Source organism: Labeo rohita, chromosome 24 (assembly GCF_022985175.1).
Source record: "Labeo rohita strain BAU-BD-2019 chromosome 24, IGBB_LRoh.1.0, whole genome shotgun sequence".
In the NCBI taxonomy this organism is placed as follows: domain Eukaryota; kingdom Metazoa; phylum Chordata; class Actinopteri; order Cypriniformes; family Cyprinidae; genus Labeo; species Labeo rohita.
This window is the reverse complement of record NC_066892.1, coordinates 4,806,256-4,828,849: the sequence shown is the minus strand read 5'-3', so window position 1 is coordinate 4,828,849 and position 22,594 is coordinate 4,806,256. Positions and strand designations below refer to the sequence as shown.

Here is a 22,594-nt window from a genome sequence, read left to right as displayed (position 1 = left end):
AGGGAAAATGTTGTTCTTGTATTATGTGTTATCAATTTTAATAAATATTTGATGTGGGAAAAAATGTTATGAACATAATTTTTGTGACAAATGTTTTTATTTTTTAATATGTAGCTGTTATCATTTATTTACTTTTTTTTTTGTTCACATATGAAAACATTAAATTAAAATAAATTAAACATGTGTGTATGTTGCAGAAAATATATTGATTTATTTACGTTTTGTTTTCACAATAGTCCTGAAACTTTTTTATCCCCCAGACCCGGAATAAACTTAATACGTGATTGTATTCGCCATTCAACATCAAAACCTTCGGAACCCTGAAAGGCTTTTTTCACTTTCTCAGTTTTGTCTATTGTGTCAGTGGTGAATGAAGGCCTCCCTGTTGCTTAGTAACGGCGCTCGCACGGTGAAAGCGGGGGGCTGGAAACAAAGTATGAAACAGGCCGCGACGTGCCACAATGCCGAGATATGTGTCAACATTTATCATATCGCGCTTGATGGGTCAAAAATAAAATAAATAACATTCATGGCTCAACGTTCTGCGCTTTAGCAGCGAAAAATGTAAGTACTAAGAGCGTGAATCACAGTCAAACCTGTTGTGTTGCTGTAGTCAGCTGATACATGCGACTATTAACCTTGTTTAACCTGACTTCATTACTAATTAACTTATGATAACGGTGTTTATTTTGTGCCGACGGTAGTTAAAGAGCTGTTTTGATTAATGTCAATAACACAACACCAATATATGATCATGTTGCAGAACCCAATGTTTACCAGACAAATATTTTTTAAAAACAACAAATCAAAGTACTATAGTAATGAATTTTGGTTTGCAGATTTTCAGATGTGTTGAGAGATGCCTGACATAAAGTTACTCAAGCTTCCTTCAAGTGAAGGAGCATTCTTACAAGGTAAAGTGCAATATCAAAATCAAGACATTATTTTTCAACACGTTTTCTGTGAATGTGCGAGACTTCCGGTTCATTAGCCGCTATAGGGAAATAGCGAGAATTGAAACGTGCAGTAAACGGTAAAAGTGTTTGCACTACAACCCAATGTGTTCATAATTAAGATAATACATTAAAATAATATGGTAAGACACACTAGTTTGCAATATCAAGCAGCAAAATGGGTTTTGTACTGCTAAATATGAACTAAATGACACCGGAAGTCAGAAACATTAAATTTACAAATGGTTGCGCAAATATTAATAGTTACAATGAATTCAACAAAGTTGAGTTCAGTAATAAACAATAAAGCATCCTAAAAGGCAACAATCATTTTTTAACGCAACCCAGTGTGTTCATAATTAAGATAACACATTAAAATAATATGGTAAGACACACCAGTTTCCAGTATCAGGCAGCAAAACAACTCGTTTTGTACTGCTAAAAATAGCTGGAAGCGAATCTGGAAGCCAGAAACATCAAATTTACAAATGGTTGTGTAAATATTAATAGTTTCAATGAATTCAACAAAGCTGAGTTCAGCAATAAACAATAAAGCATCCTAAAAGACATAAAAAAAAATGTGTTCTTACAAGGTAAAGTGCAATATTGTTTATCAGTTTTATTTGCTAAGCATGGAGTATCCATCTCATTTTTCTACACGGAAACAAGCCGTTTTCTAAATGTGCGAGACTTTTGGTTCAATAGGGATTGTTATATAGGGAAATAATGAGAGGAAAAACATTTAGTAAACAGTAAAACTGATTGCACTGCAACCCAGTGTGTTCATAATTAAGATAATACATTAAAATAATATGGTAAGACACTCCAGTTTGCAATTTCAAGACACAAAACGAGTTGTTTTGTACTGCTAAAAATAGCTGGAAGCAAATCTATAAGCCAGAACCATTAAATTTACAAATGGTTGTGCAAATATTAATAGTTACAATGAATTCAACAAAGTTGAGTTCAGCAATAAACAATAAAGCATCCTAAAAGACAACAAAAATGCATTCTTACAAGGTATAGTGCAATGTTGTTTATCAATTTTATTTGCTAAGTATGGAGTATCCACCTTATTTTTCAACACAGAAGCAAACCGTTTTCTGAATGTGCGAGACTTCCGCTTTTAATAGGGATTGTTATATTGGGAAATAACGAGAGGAATAATGTTCAGTAAACGGTAAAACTGATTGCACTGCAACCCAGTGTGTTCATAATTAAGATAATACATTAAAATAATATGGTAAGACACCAGTTTGCAATATTAAGCTATTAGCTGGAAGCGAATCTAGAAACCAGAACCATTACATTTACAAATGGCTGCGCAAATATTAGGTTACAATGAATTCAACAAAGTGGAGTTCAGCAATAAAAAATAAAGCATCCTAAAAGACAACAAAAAATGTCTTAATGCATGTTTCTGGGCTTATTTTGAACAATTAATCCATGCACATTATTCTAAATGAAAAATGAGTATTTACTCACCCTCATGCCATCCAAGATGTAAATGAGTTTGTTTCTTCATCAGAACAGATTTGGAGAAATTTAGCATTAGGACTTAGCTCACCAATGGATTCTCTGTAGTGAATGGGTGCCGTCAGAATAAGAGTCTAAACAGCTGAAAAAACATTGCAATAATCCACAAGTAATCCACACCACTCCAGTCCATCAATTAATGTCTTGCGATAAGAAAAGCTGCATGTTTGTTCATAATTTTGCTTTCTCCAGGAAAAAAGTCGACTCATCTGAATCAGGTGAAAAATATGCACAGATCAAACAATGTTTACAAGCCAAAACAATCCAAAATAGTGATATGTGGGTGGAGAACAAAAGAGGACAAGTTTTTTACTTGTGGATTATTGTGATGTTTTATCAGCTGTTTGGACTCTCATTCTGACGGCACCCATTCATTGCAGAAGATCCACTGGTGAGCAAGAAATGTAGTGCTTCATGTAATTCAGAGTCGACTCTTCTTTTGTAGAAAGCAAAATTATGAACAAACATGCAGCTTTTCTCTTCACAAAATGTTAACTGATGCACTGGATTGATGTGGATTACTTCTGGATTATTGCAATGTTTTTATCAGCTGTTTGGACTCTCATTCTGACGGCACCCATTCACTGCAGAGGATCCATTGGTGAGCAAGTAATGATAAATTTCTCCAAATCTGTTTTGATGAAGAAACAAACTCATCTGCATCTTTGGTGGCCTGAGGATGAGTAAATTTCAAGCAACTTCTAATTTCTTTTGGGTGAACTATTCATTTAAAGTTTCAGTATGTGAGATCTTCGTGATCTCTGTGATCAAAGTCAGTTGTACGTTTCAGAGCAGGGAGAGACGGTTACCTCCAGCAGGCGTCGCAGCTGTGCTCTGGTTAACACACCAGCACCATGTGTGAACAAAGCAATATTTCACATCCAGGAACTGACGTCCAAACTGGAAAACTGGGGACAACAGGTAAAATCAAACAAAACCTGAAGATGGAAAGTATTATTTTATACCATTACTGACCAAGACTCGAATACAATAATTTAACGCCTAGATCAAAACCAGCACTACACAGATCAAACCCAGATTGAGATTACAGTTATATAGCTTGAATTGCATGTTATTTTCTTTGCTCTCATATTACATAATGAATGAATAATAAATGTCTCTTGTCTTGTAGGGTGATAATGCTCAGCATGAAACTGCACATGAAAACAAGCATGGTATCATTTGGAAGTGAGCCATAAAGCATTATAGATTTTCCACATCACATACATCAATTGTAACCCTATTTCCAGTAAGATAGCACATATAGTCAGCGGGTTTGTATAGGTTTATACCTATTATATAGCATGTGGGCTCTAACATATCATCAGAAAATGAGTTATTAATATTATTATTTGCCTTTGTGTTTTAGATGTGTTTCTGCTGATGGCAAAAATGCTGAGCTGAGTATTGAAGGCATGGGGGTTTGTGTAGAAGGTAAGGATGGACAGTCTTGGATCTCCTTAATATTTTGGTTATAATATGCATTTAGTTTTCTTTACATAGTGGGAGGTTTTACAATTTTTTAGTTTTCATTTTAATTTTGGTTTAAGTTTTAGTAGTTTTTCTGTGCTTTCTATTAGTTTTTGATTTTTTATTTAGCTTTAATTTATTATTTTTTTAGTCATTTAGGGTACTTCTGCTTATTTCAGTTAGTTGCCCTGGGAGCATTTATAATTTTTGCTTATATTTTAGGTTTATCATCTAATATCTGTATTTCATTTTATTCAATCTTTGTTTTAATTAAAAATATTTAATAGTTTAGTTAGCAATAATACCATAATAATAATAATGAATTTTTCATTTGTAAATAGACAGTGGAGTGTTGACGTCTTTCTGGAAAGAGACCGCAGACGTCCTGATGGAGGTGATGAGTTTGATTGAGCGTCTTGAGTTGGATCGGAGAGATGCGGAGAAGGCTCTGCAGGAAGAAAAGGAAAAAAGAAAGAAACTTGCAGAGAAACTGGACAGTCTCCGTCTCTGGAAGCAGAATGAGTTTCCTGTAGCAATGCAGAAAGGTCAGAATGGATATTGATTACGACATGCAATTTATGTTTAAACAGTTTTTTCAGCACTAACGTTTTACTTCAGACCCAGTAATGTGGCAATAAATGGTCTATTCTGTTCTGTTCTATTACAATGTAACAAAAATATTTAGAATGGTAATCAAAAACACAAAAATGGTTAAATATAAACTGAATACACTACCGGTCAAAAGTTTTTGAACAGAAATATGTTTTTTAAAGTCTCTTCTGCTCACCAAGCCTGTACTTATTTGATCCAAAGTACAGCAAAAACAGTAGATTTTTGAGATGTTTTTACTATTTAAAATAACTGTTTTCTATTTGAATATATTTTAAAATGTAATTTATTCCTGTGATTTCAAAGCTGAATTTTAGCATCATTACTCTACTCACACAATCCTTCAGAAATCATTCTAATATTCTGATTTGTTGCTCAAAAAACATTTATTATTATTATTATTATTATGTTAAAACAGCTGAGTATTTTTTCAGCTTTCTTTGTTGGATAGAAAGTTCAGAAGATTTGAATTTATCTGAAATAGAAGTCTTTTTTAACGTTATAAATGTCTTTATCATCTCTTTCGATCAATTTAAAGCATCCGTTTCTTTCCAAAAAAAAAAAAAAAATATATATATATATATATACAGATTCCAAGTTATTTTAAATAGTAAAAGTATTTCACAGTATTACTGCTTTTGCTGTATTTTGGGTAAAATAAATGCAGGTTTGGTGAGCAGAAGAGACTTCTTTAAAAAAACATAAAAAATCTAATATTTAAAAAAAACTGGTAGTGTATAAAGTAATTTATATTAATAGAAATACAGTAAATGTTAAGGGCAGTGAAATACAATATAAAATCTTAAAATGATTGTTTTTCATTTATCCAAAATTTCAATTTTGTTTAGTTTAAGTAGATGTACTGAAATGACTAAAACTGAAATAAAAGTTCATGAAAGCTAAATAGACATTTTATTTAAAAAAATAATAAAAATGCTTAAACACTCACAATGAAATTGCTAAAATGTATTAAACTAAGATTAATAAATACTAAAATATATGGTAATAACACTGTTTTTTTGACATTTCCTAATGTGACAGGAAGTATCCTCCCTTAAATAAGCTTTATTTTTGCAAAACAATGAAATTATGTAAAGTAAACGACTGAATTAGGAAAGTAGGATTCCTATTAAGTTACTGTTAGATTATATGTAGCATTTTAAAAGGATAGTTCACCAAAAAAATCACCCTTAAGGTGTTCCAAACCTGTATGAGTTTCTTTCTTCAGTTGAACACAAAAGAACATATTTTGAAGAATGTTGGTAATCAAAAAGTTGACGGTAGCCATTGACTTCATATTTTTACCCATCAACAGTATATTTTCCCATACAATAAAAGTCAGTGGCTACCGTCAACTGTATTTCCATCATTACCAAGTAAATAATGACAGAATTTAAATTTTCCAGGAAAAGCAAGACATGCATGTTTTAAACACAAGCATGTTGGTGAACTCAAGCTAACAGACATGGGCTGAACGTCACAAAATTTATGTTATAGGGTCTTTAAAAAAGTTTAACTAACAAAATAGTGTGTTTTCTGCTCCATCCTTGACTTTTCGCATCCGTCCGTCTTATATTTGCACGGTCAGAGCGTGAAGCCTGCAGCGCAGACATCGCTGAGCTGACGTGGCAACTGAAAATGAGGAGAGATCAGCTGCCGCAGGTGAGAGACAGACTGACCCGCACGGAGGTGCTGAACCGACGTCTGAAGGAGGATATCGATTTTATGAGGAAACACGGGCCGCTCGTGCACGAGAGACTCCAGCTGGAGAGTGAAATCATGAAGCAGATCCGAACAGCACAAAGCGAGGTGTGTTTACTGCGAAACCTGTTTGTTGGCTTGTTTAGAGGACCTGAAATCAATAAGACAAAACCAAAGAGAAGAGGGGATGGAGGTCTAACTAAAGAGTCCAGAAAGGAGCGCAACAGTAGCCACCCACTTTTTCAAAGAATTCATCAATAAAGAGGGCTAAACTTAAGTATTTTAAATTTGGAAAAAAGTGTTCTTATAATTTTTTGTGAATGAACTGTGCTCTTTTAGTATAATATATATACTATTATAGATTTTATATTTTTAATTATATTTTATATTAAATTTAATTTAAATTTTAATTAAAATAATTTAAATAAAATTTTAAATTTTAGTAATTTTATGTGCTTTCATCATTTTTATTTTATTTTATTATTTAGCTTTAATTATTTTTGTTTCAGTTTTAATTCAACTCGATTTACTTGATATTCATCATTTTTTCACCTAATAGTTATATTCATTTTGATATTTAATTTTATTTCTGCTTTCAGTTAACTAAAACGTTTTTTTATAATTTTAGTTTTGGTTTACAGTAACAGCACTGACTATCCATCCCAGTCAAATATGAAAAATTATGGACAAAACTGATTATCATATCATCTGATGTCCCTGATTATCATAATAAAATAAAATATATTTCAACTGTTTTTAAATCAGTCATGAATAAAGCATTGTCTGATTACTATATTTATTCATAAAGACATTATCACAAATGTTTTTCTAGGCCACTGAGACATTTTCAAACATCTCTCAGAAGCTAAGGAGTCTTCAGCAGGAGTTAAAAAATGAGGAATTCAGAGCAGACCTTAGGAAAGGAGAAATGAACAAAGAAATGGAAACGATCAGAAATCATCTGAGTGATAAGCAGTGAGTCTTTTTTGTCATTTGGAAACTAACATCAGGCTTTCATTTTTATTTCAGTTCTCTCGTGTTATATCAATCCAGACAGAAGGTGTCACTAAAATGCTGTTCTCTCTGTCTTCACAGTTTATTTCCAATCCATCACTGTGTAAGCAGGTTATAATATCAATTTCAAAATATATTATGAAAAATCAACCACTTTATAATATTATACTAATGTAAATTAAATTCTAATTCATGTTATCTTCATTTAAAAGATATTTTATGCCATACTTTTGATCTACATTTACATCACACCTTTATTTCACTAAACTGTTTAATTTTGTAAATGTCTTACATGAAAAACATTGCTTAGAATCAGCCTCGTGGACATGTTTAGCAATTTTTATGTTGCATTTATAGATTTTAGGTTTAGTCTGTTATACTTATCATATAAGTCAACCTCTGGTTGTAAAAACACATATTTGTCATTATGCAGATAAAGGAATCAAAAACAAACAGATCATGCTAATACAGTTTCATTTAGGTTAAACTACGTATGAAGTACTGACAAAACTGAGTAGTGTTTTAACAGGATCTGATGTCATTCAGCTGCTTCCCTCCATCTGTATGAAGCGGTATACAGACATGTAAAGTGGACTACAGGGGAATGACATGATTTCTCTTTCTCTGCTTACAGGAGTGAGTTACAGCAGCTGCAGTCACAGTGTGAGGCGTTTCAAAGAAAAATGAAAGAGTCGGTAGAAAAACTAACATTGAGAGACGGCCAAATCAAAGCCTTGGTGAAAGAAACGCATCAGTTTGAGAGGCAGGAAACAGACATAAATGAAGAAGTCAGTGATTGTTTAGAATACATTCACCTGCCAGCTTGCTCACAGGATATTATTATATATATAGTGAATTTTTTGGAATATTCTAACTGTAACAGTCATAAGCTCATGTTAATTCCATTTTTTAAAAATGTAAAAATAATCCATTTGTGCTAAATATTAATTAATTCACTTAACCTTTTTTTTTTAGGTCAGAACAATAAAAGCTGAAAAAGATGATAAAGAAGAGATATTGATGATAAAGAAGAATGACATAATGCAGCTTCAAAACCAAATACAAACATCTGTAAGTACAACAGCCTGTTATTTGAGATGATATAAATCAGAGGTGAAATTATGTGCTGTGCTGGAGATGTCAACCCTCACGTCCTCTGGAGGGCAGGAAAGGCCCACGATTCCTTACACTGATCTGCTGTGTTTATTCTTTTAGAGCCTCCATTTTGTCTAAGCCCTGATTTCACAATTACACCACGCTTGAGTGAATGAGCCGCAGAGCGCTCACTTGTTTCTTTAGCAGTTTGTTTATTCCTTTTTAAATTTGTATTTTGTGCATTTTTCGTGTTGTTCTGCCACAACAGAGTTTAAAAAGTTAAGAAACTTTCCAAAAGAACAAAACTTGGTTAGACTATAGGTGGTGCTATGTGATGTTTTATTTTTCATGAATATTTGACACTACTGTTATAGCTGAAACACGAAGTGTATTGAAAATAGGCTTTTGTTTATGTGCTAGAACATACATATATATATATATATATATATATATATATATATATATATATATATATATATATATATATATATATATATACAATATAAATGGGTCAAAATTATCGATTTTAAATATATCAAAATATATCAAAACTTAATCTTTGATTAGCAATATGCATTGCTAAGAACTTCATTTGGACAACTTTAAAGGCGATTTTCTCAACATTTTGATTTTTTTGCACCCTCTTGATTCCAGATTTTCAAATAGTTGTATCTCGGCCAAATATTGCCTTATCCTAACCTATGCTTTCAGATGATGCATAAATCTCAATTTCACAAAATTGACCCTTATGACTGGTTTTGTGGTCTAGGGTCACATATATGCAAAGATGCTTAAAATATGATATTTTGTGTGTGGCTAGCATTTCAGTTTGTGCACAACATGTGAATATAGTTGAATTTAGCCTCCAAACAAAGACTTGAATATGAAAAAGTGAAAGTAATAGTAAACAAATGTAAATAATGGGCATTATTGTGTTTATCAGAAACTTGAAGGTGATGAAAAGGTGTCTGTGTTGGATGCAAACTTAACCCAAAAGTGCCATGACTTATCAACCCTGCGAGACAAAAACAAAGAGCACAAATTGGAAACTGAAGACTACAAGAGAAAGATCTACCAAAGGTTTGTCCCATAAACTTCAGATAACATTTTAGTTTAAATTAAATTAAAGTATATTCCTGGATGCTAATGATTGTCACTAATGATTAGCCGTGTCTGCTGTGTTTTTCAGTAATTTGTTGTGTTGTGACAGACAATAGTCTACATTTATTTCACAGTAAATGTCTGAATATAGTATTTTCCTGGTGATATTTTAATTGGTAAACTGCAATCAACAACATCATATACTCACTATACAGCAGGGGCAGAAATTAACAAGGGCTTGTGGCAAAAATGCCACCAAAATGAACAAAAATGCCCCATAAATTCAAGACAAGGGAGCAAAAAATACCCCTTTACAATTAAACAACATATTACGGCTGTCGCAATTAAAAACAGGGTTCGTACAAATACTGTAGAATTAAATCCTAAGACTTTCAAGGACTTTAAGCCGTACTTTTTAGATTTTCAAAGACAGATTTTCAATCAATGATCTCACTTAGCAAACGTCTGAAATCCTGATGTGAAACAAATGATTTGCCATATGCACGCCAAAGTCCCGAACTGAATCAAACGATTTGCGAATAGATTTGAATCATTCGATTTGTAAAATGATTTATTAACCCGTTCGGATCTAAATCAAATGATTCGCACTGCGTGCTTCGAGGTCCCAATCTGGATCAAATGATTCGCGATTCATGAAGTTCCGATCTAAATCAAATGATTCACAATACGTGATTTGAAGTTCCAATCTAAGTCAAATGATTCACGAACCTGCTATGAAGTCCCTATATAACTCAAATGACTCATGATATGCGATTTGAAGTCCCAATCCAATTGGACTCCTTCGAAACAGTGAACAGTGAATCATTACAAGCGATGTAGAAATTCGAAAATGAATTTAAATAAATATTTTAATTTGATCTGGTTTTTGCTAGTGAATCGCTTGATATGAACAATCAAAGCCACAAGTTTGAATCAATCAGAGCAGTTCCAGCTTAAATGACTCAATTGATTTGGTTCATCTGTTCCTCTTTTTGCGTCTTCAGCCATGTTTACACGACACTGTCAGGACTACCACTGGCTTAGCTTGCTAGTTTTCTGACATTAACTGAAATTAGCAAAAAAGGTATGCTTTTTTGTTGAATTGCATGAATTGTGTGAAAAGATATGTGCCTACTGAAACTTTAAAGTACCACTTCAGGAATATTGTTATTTTCAAAGGTTTATCAGGCCTTAAACTTCAAAAAGTCAAATTCAAGCACTTTAAGCACCTTGTACAAACCCTGTAAAATGAAATGTGAAAATTAATGAAAGGTGATAATTTGCAGAATTACATTTATATTCGCTCACATTGCATCAGATTTTACATGCTGTTTTGTGCAGCGTTGAGCTTTATGACCAATCAAACGCCTTTCTTTTGAACCTAGGAATGCACTGGCCAATCAGAAGCACTTAGATTAGTCAGCGCTGAAAAAGCTGGAGCTGTTGATGAATGTGTACACTCATGAATTCCCTCATCATAAACAACACGGTGCAGATGCGATTAACTTCATAGCTTCAGTAATTGTAACAGGAGTTTTTGTATAACTTGTGCTAGACTTGGCTAATGTCATGGACCGACATCATCTTCTGTGAAGCCAGAATCTGACGTGCCCAAAATGAAATTTATTATTTTGCTTATTATATCATTATTACAATATAAAGAGTGAAAATCTACAATAATGATTTCTGTCATAATATGGCAGCCCTATGAGCTCCTGTTTTTTACATGTATAATTTAGAAATAATTTTAAACAGTCTATTATTATTGACAACAGTTTAACATATTGATTAAAGTAATTGGGTAAGTCAACATATGTTTTTTTTTTGCCCTTATGAATATATAAAAAATGCCCCTGGAAATCAATTCCAAGGAGCAAGTATTGCCCCTTAATGGAAAAGTTCATTTCTGACCCTTCTGTACAGTCCAAATTTCAAGCACAATAACATAATTTTATCGAACAACAAGAAGTACAACAAAGATTTTTCACAGAACTGCAGAAAATGAAATCGATCCAAATGAAAAACAATCCACTGTTGTTACTTCCCCTAAATTTGTCCATGGTACTGCAACAACAAATGACGTTGCCTCCATAAGATCTATGAAGACCATATGTTTTCACACACAAGCCGATAAGTGCTGTTCATAAATTCTCGTTCAGTTGAATCTGTAACGCATCGTGAGAAACTATGACATGGAATAAAATCTGGATATACAGTAGTGATCCTTTCCAGCTTACGGATCAGCATTAGATTCCATGTTGGAGATGGAGACTCGAATGACAACACTATGAGAAATGTGCTGGAAATGTCTTGTGGTTCATTGGTCTGTTGTGTGAGTGTTGGATTCTTTAATTATCAACACGGAATCTGTGTTCCGCAGATCATGTCATGAAATCATGCAACAACTCTAATTCCACTTCATTAAAAATGTGTAGGTGTGTGTGGCGTTGCTACTGAAATTAAAATGCTGTGAAGCAGCACCGCAGCATGAACTAGCACAATGATTTAGCACGCAAAAAATACCTTATCCACCTTATATTGCGAGCTGTTTTCTATGAATGTGCAAGAATTCTGATTCAGAAGCCGAGACTTAGTTACTATATAGATAAGAAACTAGAAAAATAACAAACTCGTGCTACAAACTAGCATGTTTATGATTACGATAATAAATTAAAATAACAAATACCAGTTTGCAATATCAAGCAGCATAATCGACTGTTTTTGTACAGTTAAAATAACTGGAAGCGGATGACAGGTGTTCAATTGATCAATTGTTGAAATTTATGGATATTACCACGATATGTAAATTAAAAAAAAAAAATGCATAGTTGCATTTTGTTATTTAGCAACTGATACTTAAGTTTTTTATTTTTTTTTTTCCATTTCATTTAAAAAGCAAACATAAAGCAAGTTTTATTGCCAAAATGACTATATACACTACAAGTCAAAAGTTCTTTAACAATAAGATTTTTAAAGTTAAAAGCCTGCATTTATTTGTTCCAGCAAAAGTAATATTGTAAAATATTTTTACTCTTTAAAATAACTGCTTTCTAATTAAATATATTTTAAAATGTAATTTATTCATGTGATCAAAGCTACATTTTCAGCATCATTACTTCAGTCTTCAGTGTCACATGGTCCTTTAGAAATCATTCTAATATGCTGATCTGCCGTTCAAAAAACATTTTTTTTTTTAATATTATTATTATCAATATTTAAAACAGTTGAGTACATTCTTTTCAGGATTCTTTGATTTATCTGAATTTATCTGAAATAAAAAGCTTTTGTAACATTCTACACTATATCATTTAAAAGCTTGGAGTCAGTAATACTTTTATTTAGCAAGGTTGCTTTAAATTGATCAAAAGTAATGATAAAGACATTTATAATTTTGCTAAAAAATTACTATTCCAGATAAATACTGTTCTTCTGAACGTTCTATTCATCAAAGAAACCTAAAATAATTCTACTCAGCTATTTTCAGCAAAATAAGAATAATAAATGTTTTTGAGCAGCAAATCAGAATATTAGAATGATTTCTGAAGGATCATTTGACTGAAGTAATGATGCTAAAAATTCAGCTTTGAAATCACAAGAATAAATTACATTTTAAAATATATTTAAATAGAAAACTGTTATTTTAAACAGTAAAAATATTTCAAAATTTCACTGTTCTTGCTGTACCTTGGATCAAATAAATTTGAGGTTTCAGGTTTGGTGAGCAGAAAAATGTTTAAAAAAGATTAAAAATCTTTAAAAACTATATGTATGTGATTTTATGTATGTAACTTGAATTGGCACATCTTGTGTAATCAGTTGGATGTCACATACTGTATTTAGAGCATTTTCATTTCCAGTTGTGAAATTTGCTGAATGCTGTGTAAGCATTTTTTGTGAGCAGGCTGCTGTACTTTGTGGTGTGGATCTCGGGGGACGGACTGTGTTTTATGATGTTGTTTGTGGCCGTTTTGTTCCAGTGAACAGGCCGTGAGAAAGCTACTGACGGATCGTGAGCATGTCCTGCAGAAGATCGGTTTGAGCGAGAAGCAGTGGAAACCGGTCAAAACCGAGTTTGACCAGGTGTCTGCCGTTCACTCAGACACCAAAGCCGAGCTGGACCGCCTAGAGCGCCAAACCTTTCTGGAAGGGCTGAAGAACAGGGTAAGAGGACACCTGCCCCATTCAGTTCTAACTGATGAGTTTATTAGCACGTTTACTCAATAAACAAATGTGTAGCCCTTCTATGATCATTTTCTTCCCTCATAACGTTCCACACCTGCATGCTGTTATTTATTTATTTTATTTCAATAGAAAAAGTAGAATTTAAGAATTTTGTCAACACAAAGAGGTTCTTTCATAAAGGTTCTTTTTTGGCATCTGTAGTTCCATGAAGAACCTTTTCAACTTCTAAAAGGTTCTTTGCAGTGGAAAAAGGTTCTTCAGACTATTAAAATGTTCTTCAAATTAAAGGAATAGTTCACCCAAAAATGAAAATTCTGTCATTAGTTTCTCACCCTCATGTCGTTCCAAACCCATAAGACCTTTGTTCATCTTCACAACACAAATTAAGATATTTCTGAGGAAATCCAAGAGCTTCCTGGCCCTGCATAGACAGTAACGCAACTAAAATGTTCCCAGGTCCAGAAACGTAGCAAGGACATTGGTAAAATAGTCCATGTGACATCAGTGCTTCAACCGTAATTTTATGAAGCTACAAAAAATACTTTTTTTTGTGCAAATAAAATAAAATAATGACTTTATTCAACAATTCTCCTCATCCCGTCTGCTACAGCGCTCTATAAGAATTGTTGAAGTCCTTTTTTTTTTTCTTTGTGCACAAAAAGTCGTGAAGAAATTATGCTTTTTGAGGAAAACATTTCAGGATTTTTCTTCATATAATGGACTTCATTGGTGCCCTGATTTTGAACTTCCAAAAAATAGTTTAAATGCAGCTTCAAAGGGCTCTAAATGATCCCAGCCGAGGAATAAGGGTCTTATCTAGCGAAACGATCAGCATTTATTTCAGAAAATAAAAATTTGTATACTTTTTAAGCACAAAAGCTGGTGTAGCACAGGCTCTGGGATGCACGTTCAGGTACTATTGAATCATGTTGAAAGGTCATTCGGAACGTAGGCGGAACCACAGACCCAGTGTTTACAAAGCGAACACGCAAAGACTAAGAAAGTGCAAGTAAGTCAAACGCTGTTTACAAACAAAAAGGTACAACGATGTCGGACGATTCTGGAGTTGTAGGAGAAAATAAAATGGAGTTTTTCGACATACTCTACCTTTTTGAACCGGAGTACACAGACAATGAACTTGTGGTGATTCAAAGACGTGATTCGTCGTAGTGATGGGAAGTTCGGATCATTTTACCGGCTCGGACCTTTGAGTCTCGTTCAGCAAAATGAACAAATCTTTTTGAGTCATTTCGTTCGTTTTAGCCAAATCAGCATCATGTGACAGCCCCATAAGATGAACGAACGACTCGAAAAACCTGAAGACTCGAAACAGGTGAACTAATTCCAGTACAGAACCTAATAGGATGTTGCGCATGCGCGACTGAACGAATCACTCCCCGAGACGACTCGTTCTTCCCGAGTCACATTAAAGATTCGTTCAAAATGAAAGAATCGTTCAAGAATGATCCGTGGACGTGCATCCCAGAGCCTGTGCTACACGAGCTTTTGTGCTTAAAAAGTATACAAGTTTTTATTTTTCGAAAACAATGACTGATCGTTTCGCTAGATAAGATCCTTCTTCCTTGCTTGGGATCGTTTAGAGCCCTTGAAGCTGTATTTAAACTACATTTTGGAAGTTCAAATTCAGGGCACCAATGAAGTCCATTATATGGAGAAAAATCCTGAAATGTTTTCCTGAAAAAACATAATTTCTTTACAACTGAAGACAGAAAGACATGAACGTCTTGGATGACAAGGGGGTGAGTAAATTATTTGTAAATTGTTGTTCTGGAAGTGGACTTCTCCTTTAATGACAGAATTTTAATTTTTGGATGAACTATGCCTTTAAGATAATGTGTTTATAGAGAATTATACTAAAGTCACTTCTGACCTGCTCGGATTTTGTTTTTGTCTTGTTTCCCATGTTTTCATAATCAGGTGATGTGATTTTGATGTCTTTTCTTTTTGGTTGGCAGAAAGAGATAGACAAAATGAAGAGCCTGATAATGACTGAAATGACCACATTAGATATTCTCAAGGTAAAACCTGTCATTCCAATGATGATAATTGATGAAGCAATGCCAGTGTTGCACTAGTCTGTGTATACATTTTCTGTGTCTATTAATGTTTGGTATTGATAATTGATTGCATGTTTTATGTTCAGGGTAATAGGGACGCAGAGGCAGCCGAATATAATCGTGAACAAACAGACTGTGAGAGGGTGAAAGGTGAGCTGGAGAAAAAGTATGAAGACGCTTTGTCTACAACCACTCAACTGGAGACTGAGGTGGAGCAGCTGAGACAGACATACACAGAAAAATCTGAGGTAAATCTGCTGGGCATACGGTAAATATTGCTGGTTTACTGTAAAAATCAAGTATTGGCTAATTTCAAGTTCAACAACAACGGTTTTACCTTTTTATTGACAAACACTGATGAATTTATTAAGAAAGTAAATAGGGTCAGTATTGATTCATGTTGACTGTAAGGTCCAGTGAAGTTATTACTGAGTTAAGTAAACGTTAATTAAAAGTAACTCTGTTTATATTCATTCTTTTTGTTTTGTTTTTTTCAGAAAATTGAAAACTTGAAAGCAAAACTAAGTGAAATGCACACCGCACACAGAAGCCTCTCAGATGATTTTGAGGAGCAAAAAAAACACAGTCAGGAATCTTTGAATTCCGTGAAGGTGAAAATAAAATTAAACTTGATTTATATTACAGTAAATACATTTCATATCCAACAATATTGCAGATTTCTACTTAAAACGCTTACTTAAAAACTTTAAAAGTGGTGAAATGATTCCATTTGTATTCCTTTAACAATAGTATGTTATTATCTGCTATTTGCTACTGTATTTAATTATAGTTTATTTGCTATTAGGAAAGCCTTAGAGTGGTGTTATTGAGGTATGAGGAGATTTCAAACCACATCAAAGAGCTCGACCTGAAGTCTCAAGAGTTAAAACGAGAATCAGACGAGATGGAGCAAACTGTCAGCACTATGCCAGACATTATAGCAGAGCTACAGTAAGAAATACTGTACACAATATATGTTTGATTACATATATATGTATAAAATTTCCATGCTTGCTTTAATTTGTTTGTTTCAGGGGTTTGTCAAACACTATGGTGTTCAAACATGGGACAGCCACAGTAGTGATGGATAACGTGCACAGGGATATAGCTTCCTGCGTACAAAGGAAGTCTCATCACGCACAGATTCACTCAGCGCTGTTCACTCAACGGCGGGCTGTCATGAAGGACACAGAGGTTAAGAGCCCTTTCTTTTATATTTACATTTATGTCAAGATTATTTTGTCAGGGCTTCCTATATGGGCTGATGCTAGATCAGCTTTGCTATTTAAATACTTATAATCCAGGTTAACAAATGTTTTCTTTACATATCAGAAGACAGATCAGCTGAAGCCGAACGAGCATGAGTGCATTTGATAGGTTAGGGGATTTGATGTGCTCCAATCACCATTCAAGCTGAAATTACCTTTATAAATATTTAGATTTCCTTTGTATTATGATGCGCCGTGTCATTTTTATGAAATACCCAGTGATACCAAATGTGACCCTGGACCACAAAACCAGTCGTAAGGGTAAATTTTTCCAAATTGAGATGTATACATCATCTGAAAGCTGATGTATGGTTTGCTATAATAGAACAATGTTTGGTCGAGATACAACTAACAAAAATCTGGAATCTGAGGGTGCAAAAAAAGAAATAAAAAAACTGAGAAAATCACCTTTAGAGTTGTCCAAAGAAAGTTCTTAACAATGCATATTACTAATCAAAAATTAAGTTTTGATATATTTACAGCAGGAATTTTACAGGATCTTTACTTAATATCCTAATGATTTTTGGCCTAAAACAAAAATCAATAATTTTGACCCATACAAATATACCCCAGCGACTTAAGACTGGTTTTGTGGTCCAGGGTCACAAACGATTTCAAGACACTGAGAACAAAACATATGCAACAAAACAAAACGTTTGTCAAGTATTATCTATTGTTAGCTCGTTGTGTTGACAGCAGCTTTATGTCATTAATATTTGCAGGGATATGCACATGAAATGTGGTTATAGCAAACATTTGGAAAAGTACAATATTAATGTACAGTTGAGGTCAAAAGTTTGCAGAATGTGCAAAATGTTAATTATTTTACCAAAATAGGAGGGATCATACAAAATGCATGTTATGTTTTTATTATGTAGTACTGACCTGAATAACATATTTCACATAAAATACATTTACATATGATCCACAAGAGAAAATAATAGTTGAATTTATTAAAATTACCCCGTTCAAAAGTTTACATATGCTTGATTTTTAATACTGTGTTGTACCTGACTGATCCACAGCTGTTTTTTTTTTTTTTTTTTTTGGTTGTTATTGTTGATAGTTGATCATCCTTCAGGTCCCACAAATTCTTTAGTTTTCCAGCATTTTTGTGTATTTGAACCCTTTCCAACAATGACTGTTTGATTTTGAGATACATCTTTTCACACTGAGGACAACTGAGGGACTCATATGCAACTATTACAGATGATTTAAACACTCACTGATGCTCCAGAAGGAAACACAATGCATTAAGAGCCGGGGGGGTGAAAACTTTTGGAATTTAAAGAACAGGGTAAATTTAATTTATTTTGTCTTCTGGGAAACATGTAAGTATCTTCTGTAGCTTTTGAAGGGCAGTACTAAATGAAAAAATATGATATTTAAGCAAAATAAGAAAAATGTACACATCTTCATTCTGTTCAAAAGTTTTCACCCCCTGGCTCTTAATGCATCGTTTTTCCTTCTGAAGCATCAGTGAGCGTTTGAACCTTCTGTAATAGTTGCATATGAGTCCATCAGTTGTCCTCAGTGTGAAAAGATGGATCTGAAAATCATACAGTCATTGTTGGAAAGGGTTCAAATACACCTGTTCAGGACAATCAGCTATCACTTAAAAAAAAAAAACAGCTGTGGATCATTCAGGTAATAACAGTTTTAAGAATCAAGTGTATGTAAACTTTTAAATGGGGTCATTTTTATAAATTCAACTATTATTTTCTCTTGTGGACTATATGTAAACGTCTTTTATGTGAAATATCTGATTCAGGTCAGTACTAAATAAAAAATAACATTTGTATGATCCCTCTTAATTTGGTAAAATAATTAACATTTAGCAGATTGTGCGAGGTGTATGTAAACTTTTGACCTCAACTGTATATAAGCAACTATGAGATATTGCATTTACACAACAGTTTGACGGCACAAGTGTGTAAATACATAAAAAACCAACCAAAGTGTCTTTAAAAGCCCTCTTTTGTGCAGAACTACTTCCTTCCACCACGGATTCAAATCTCAAGTTGACAGTTTAACAGCTGAGCCTATTTCTAAATACATTTGTAATTAAAATGTCTTTTCTTGGACCAAATGTCCCGTTGAACTTGCAAAGATTTCTGCGATTTCAGACGATTTGTGAAGATTTTTACGTCCCGAAAAGGATTTATGTTTTAAAACACAATCAGTGCATTAATATCGTCTGTTTGTGTGTCTTCTGACATGCACAAATGAAATCCTTAATGTTTCAAGCACCTTTGCTCTGAAATCTCCGCCATTCAATATTACACCTCTACGAACATTTCCACTAATAATTTGATGAAAGCTCTTATAATTTTCTGTCAGAGATAATATGTTATGTTTTGCATGAAACCCACGTATTATCACTTCATTTTCGGAGGGAAAAGCTATTTATTGGGGGAGTTGAGTTTCGGGATTATGGCCTCAGTCAGAGCCCGGCGCCTGATGAAAGTCTCACATGGCTTATCTAATGTGAAATCGCCATGTGGTATATAGTTTCATTAAACGGTGATCAAGAATGCATTAGTTCAAAACAAGAAAAGGCAATGGGGCTTAATCCGCCATGCGCGCAGAAGCAGCAAACTCCAAACAAGTTGTTGGTGCGAGACAGGAGCCGAATTAAAAGTCCTCCCTCATAGAGCCAGTCTGCCATTAACTTGCTGCAGGGCAGCAGAGCAGAGAGTCTCTTTAGACTTCTCACAGGAAACAATAAAGCAGCACAAAGATTCATCGCCCAACAGAAATGTTCTGACTTTTAACATTTCCAACAAAGAGAGATTGTGTCAGAGTGCCTTCGATTGACCTGAGGCGCGTCGTCGGGACGTCACAGTCATGAGATGTTAATGAACATAGGAAATATGGATAGTGACGCACAACAGCGGATGACGACCGCAGCGTCATGTGTTTTAGATGAGAGGGGCATGCTTATTAGAAAAAGGCTTTTTGTTTTTAGAGTACACTGTTTTTTTTTCTTTGTTTATTAGAAAGAAGTGAACATTAAAAAAAAAAAAAAAAAGAATTGTGATTAACATAATATAATTTTGACTTATTGTCAGATGTTTTTTTTTTTTTTCCAATATTGCAAAACTTTAATTGTCTCAACTGGGATTTACTTTATTTCATCTAACTGAAATTTGTATTTCACGTACTTACACCGTACAGTGACTATTTGTTATTTCAAAATTTTGCACAATTACTGGTTTTATTTTTATTCATTTTTTTTTGTCTATTTATTTCATTGTTTTGTTTTATTTATAATTTTTTTCCCCTTTTGTCTGAGGTAGAAACAGACTTCCATATAAGGTACATTTAGTGAGGTTTATGCATAAAATATAATGAACAATTTAATAAAACAAGAAAAGAACAATTGTAAAAATAAATGTCATATGTATATTTATATATATATATATATATATATATATAGGTTGATTTTCAGATTTGCTTTTTTTGTTTTAAATATTTATTTTAGACGTTTATATTCCTTTTGACATTATAATAAATATATAAATATAAAGTAATTTAATGAATTCTATAGGTTGATTTTCAGATTAGCTTTTTATTTTAAATATTTATTTTTAGACCTTTATATTTCTTTTGACATTATAATAAATATATAAATATAAAATAATTATTTAAATGCTATTTATTAGGGATGCACGATATTATCGGACTGATATCGGAATCGGCCGATAATGGCTTTAAAAGTAAATATCGGCATCGGCCCGATATGAAAAATTATGCCGATATGTCTTGCCGATAAGGGAAATATGTTAACTTGGTGTGCAGGGTGCGCTAGCGATTAGATCAGGTCAGCAGTGTGGCTCATTCTTGAAATAAAGTTTTGCCTGAATGGTAATTGCATAAATGGCTTTATTTAAACTGAGAATGGATGTACAGAATGAGGCTTTGGTGTGTGATAACAGAGCAAACAATTATAGCACGTGGCAGGTCCTGTAATGCCTGTTCGGCAAGAAGTAGGGATGTCAGTTTTCGATTATTTCCATGATTGATTGTCGTTTAAATGTTAACTTTAATGCAAACTGCGTCTATTGTAGTGACATATAGTGACATGACAGGATGTGCAATGCCACTCGAAATGCCAGCGTCCTCAACCGAATTATTATTTTTTTTTTTTTGTCTTAGTAGCAAGTAGCATGACTATGAAACAAATAGATGTAAATATGGTCATCTGATAAAAAATGAAGAGAGCGCGCTGCTGTTCCGTTTGGGATCATTTTACTGTATCATACCAGTCACTAGACCGTTGAATGTGCCTTTTTTAAATGCTTTCACGGTGCTCGTTGTTGTATTTTGAAACAGGATCGCAATGTTTGCAATTGACATGATCAGCATTTAAAATAAACTGATCCCAAAAGTATTTACGGCGCGCGGGCGGTGAACCTCTTTCACCGACGGCGCTAAGGCAGAACACACCGTTACTCATACGAACATTTTTACGTGAGTATTATGACACAAATGAGGTACAAAGCCTTTTTTTAAATAATTGATTAGCAGGCAAATGTTATACATAGCGACCAAGGTCGGATTCATGCCGTTCGAGTCCATAGATTTAAAGCAATAGGCGGTTGTGTTCTGTTTTGCCGGTAGGTTACACATTTCCACGAACTATAATAAATAATATTTATAGTTTCTTCCAAATCCTCATCATCTCACCCTTTAATTTCGCAGGTTTATTATCTTGGCGGACCCAGGATTTGGTTTTCAAGTAAAAGACCGCTTGGTAAACCAGAGAAGATGAACATGTTGGTATTAGTGTGCAAAAAAACAAACAAACAAACAAACAAACAAAAACATGCAAGCACTGTCACAGTCAGTCAGTTTAGTTTTACTTTAATTTTGAAAAGCTTGTTATCTTTGCCATTTGTCTCAGGTTATGGAGGCTTTCTTTTTTATGTATTTGATTCCTCAGTGTTTGCTAAACGTTCTGTAATTTATTAGTCGGCATATAATACAACATGTGGTGTATTCCGGGTATGCTTTTTATTGTTTCCAAACAAAAGGATATATCGGTATCGGTATCGGCATCGGCCAAAATGAACCGAAAAATATCGGCATATCGGATATCGGCAAAAATCCAATATCGTGCATCCCTACTATTTATATAACTAACATTTTTTTTAAAATTATACGTTTATTTTTTTAAATATATTTTTTCCCCTTTTGTCTGTTCCATAAAAGGCAACTTTAATGAGGTTTATGCATAAAATATGATAATTAACATTTTCATAAAATAAGAAAAGAACAAATTAGTGTTAGATTAAGAAAAATAATATATTATTTTTAAAAATAAAATATATTTTTATATTTATATTTATACATATATGCTGTAGGTTGATTTTCAGTTTTGCTGTTTTTGTTTTAAATATTTATTTTAGACCTTTATATTTCTTTGTACATTATAATAAATATATAAATATAAAGTAATTTAATGAATGCTATTTATATAACTAACATAAAAAAACATTTATACCTTTATTTTTTAATTTAGTTTTCCCCCTTTTGTCTATTATATATATATATATATATATATATATATATATATATATATATA

The 22,594-nt window shown here is 33.2% G+C and overlaps 1 protein-coding gene across 2 annotated transcripts in view; it reads left to right on the top strand.

Annotated features, from left to right (window-relative positions):
• Positions 1 to 423: 423 nt before the first annotated feature.
• The window catches only part of LOC127155484 (coiled-coil domain-containing protein 178), a 41,093-nt gene continuing 18,922 nt past the window's right edge, over positions 424 to 22,594 (top strand). The window contains exons 1-17 of one of the 2 annotated variants that reach the window (XM_051097704.1): positions 424 to 564; positions 840 to 914; positions 3,280 to 3,410; positions 3,622 to 3,677; positions 3,859 to 3,923; positions 4,301 to 4,504; positions 6,157 to 6,377; positions 7,102 to 7,244; positions 7,918 to 8,071; positions 8,259 to 8,354; positions 9,322 to 9,458; positions 13,457 to 13,640; positions 15,638 to 15,700; positions 15,826 to 15,987; positions 16,237 to 16,350; positions 16,545 to 16,690; positions 16,774 to 16,933. In XM_051097704.1, coding sequence (XP_050953661.1) covers positions 860 to 914; positions 3,280 to 3,410; positions 3,622 to 3,677; positions 3,859 to 3,923; positions 4,301 to 4,504; positions 6,157 to 6,377; positions 7,102 to 7,244; positions 7,918 to 8,071; positions 8,259 to 8,354; positions 9,322 to 9,458; positions 13,457 to 13,640; positions 15,638 to 15,700; positions 15,826 to 15,987; positions 16,237 to 16,350; positions 16,545 to 16,690; positions 16,774 to 16,933 — 2,091 coding nt within the window. In that variant the 5' untranslated portion in view covers positions 424 to 564; positions 840 to 859. Of the gene's footprint in view, positions 565 to 839; positions 915 to 3,279; positions 3,411 to 3,621; positions 3,764 to 3,858; positions 3,924 to 4,300; positions 4,505 to 6,156; positions 6,378 to 7,101; positions 7,245 to 7,917; positions 8,072 to 8,258; positions 8,355 to 9,321; positions 9,459 to 13,456; positions 13,641 to 15,637; positions 15,701 to 15,825; positions 15,988 to 16,236; positions 16,351 to 16,544; positions 16,691 to 16,773; positions 16,934 to 22,594 lie in introns of those variants that run through there. The other variant, XM_051097705.1, reaches the window with a different exon arrangement.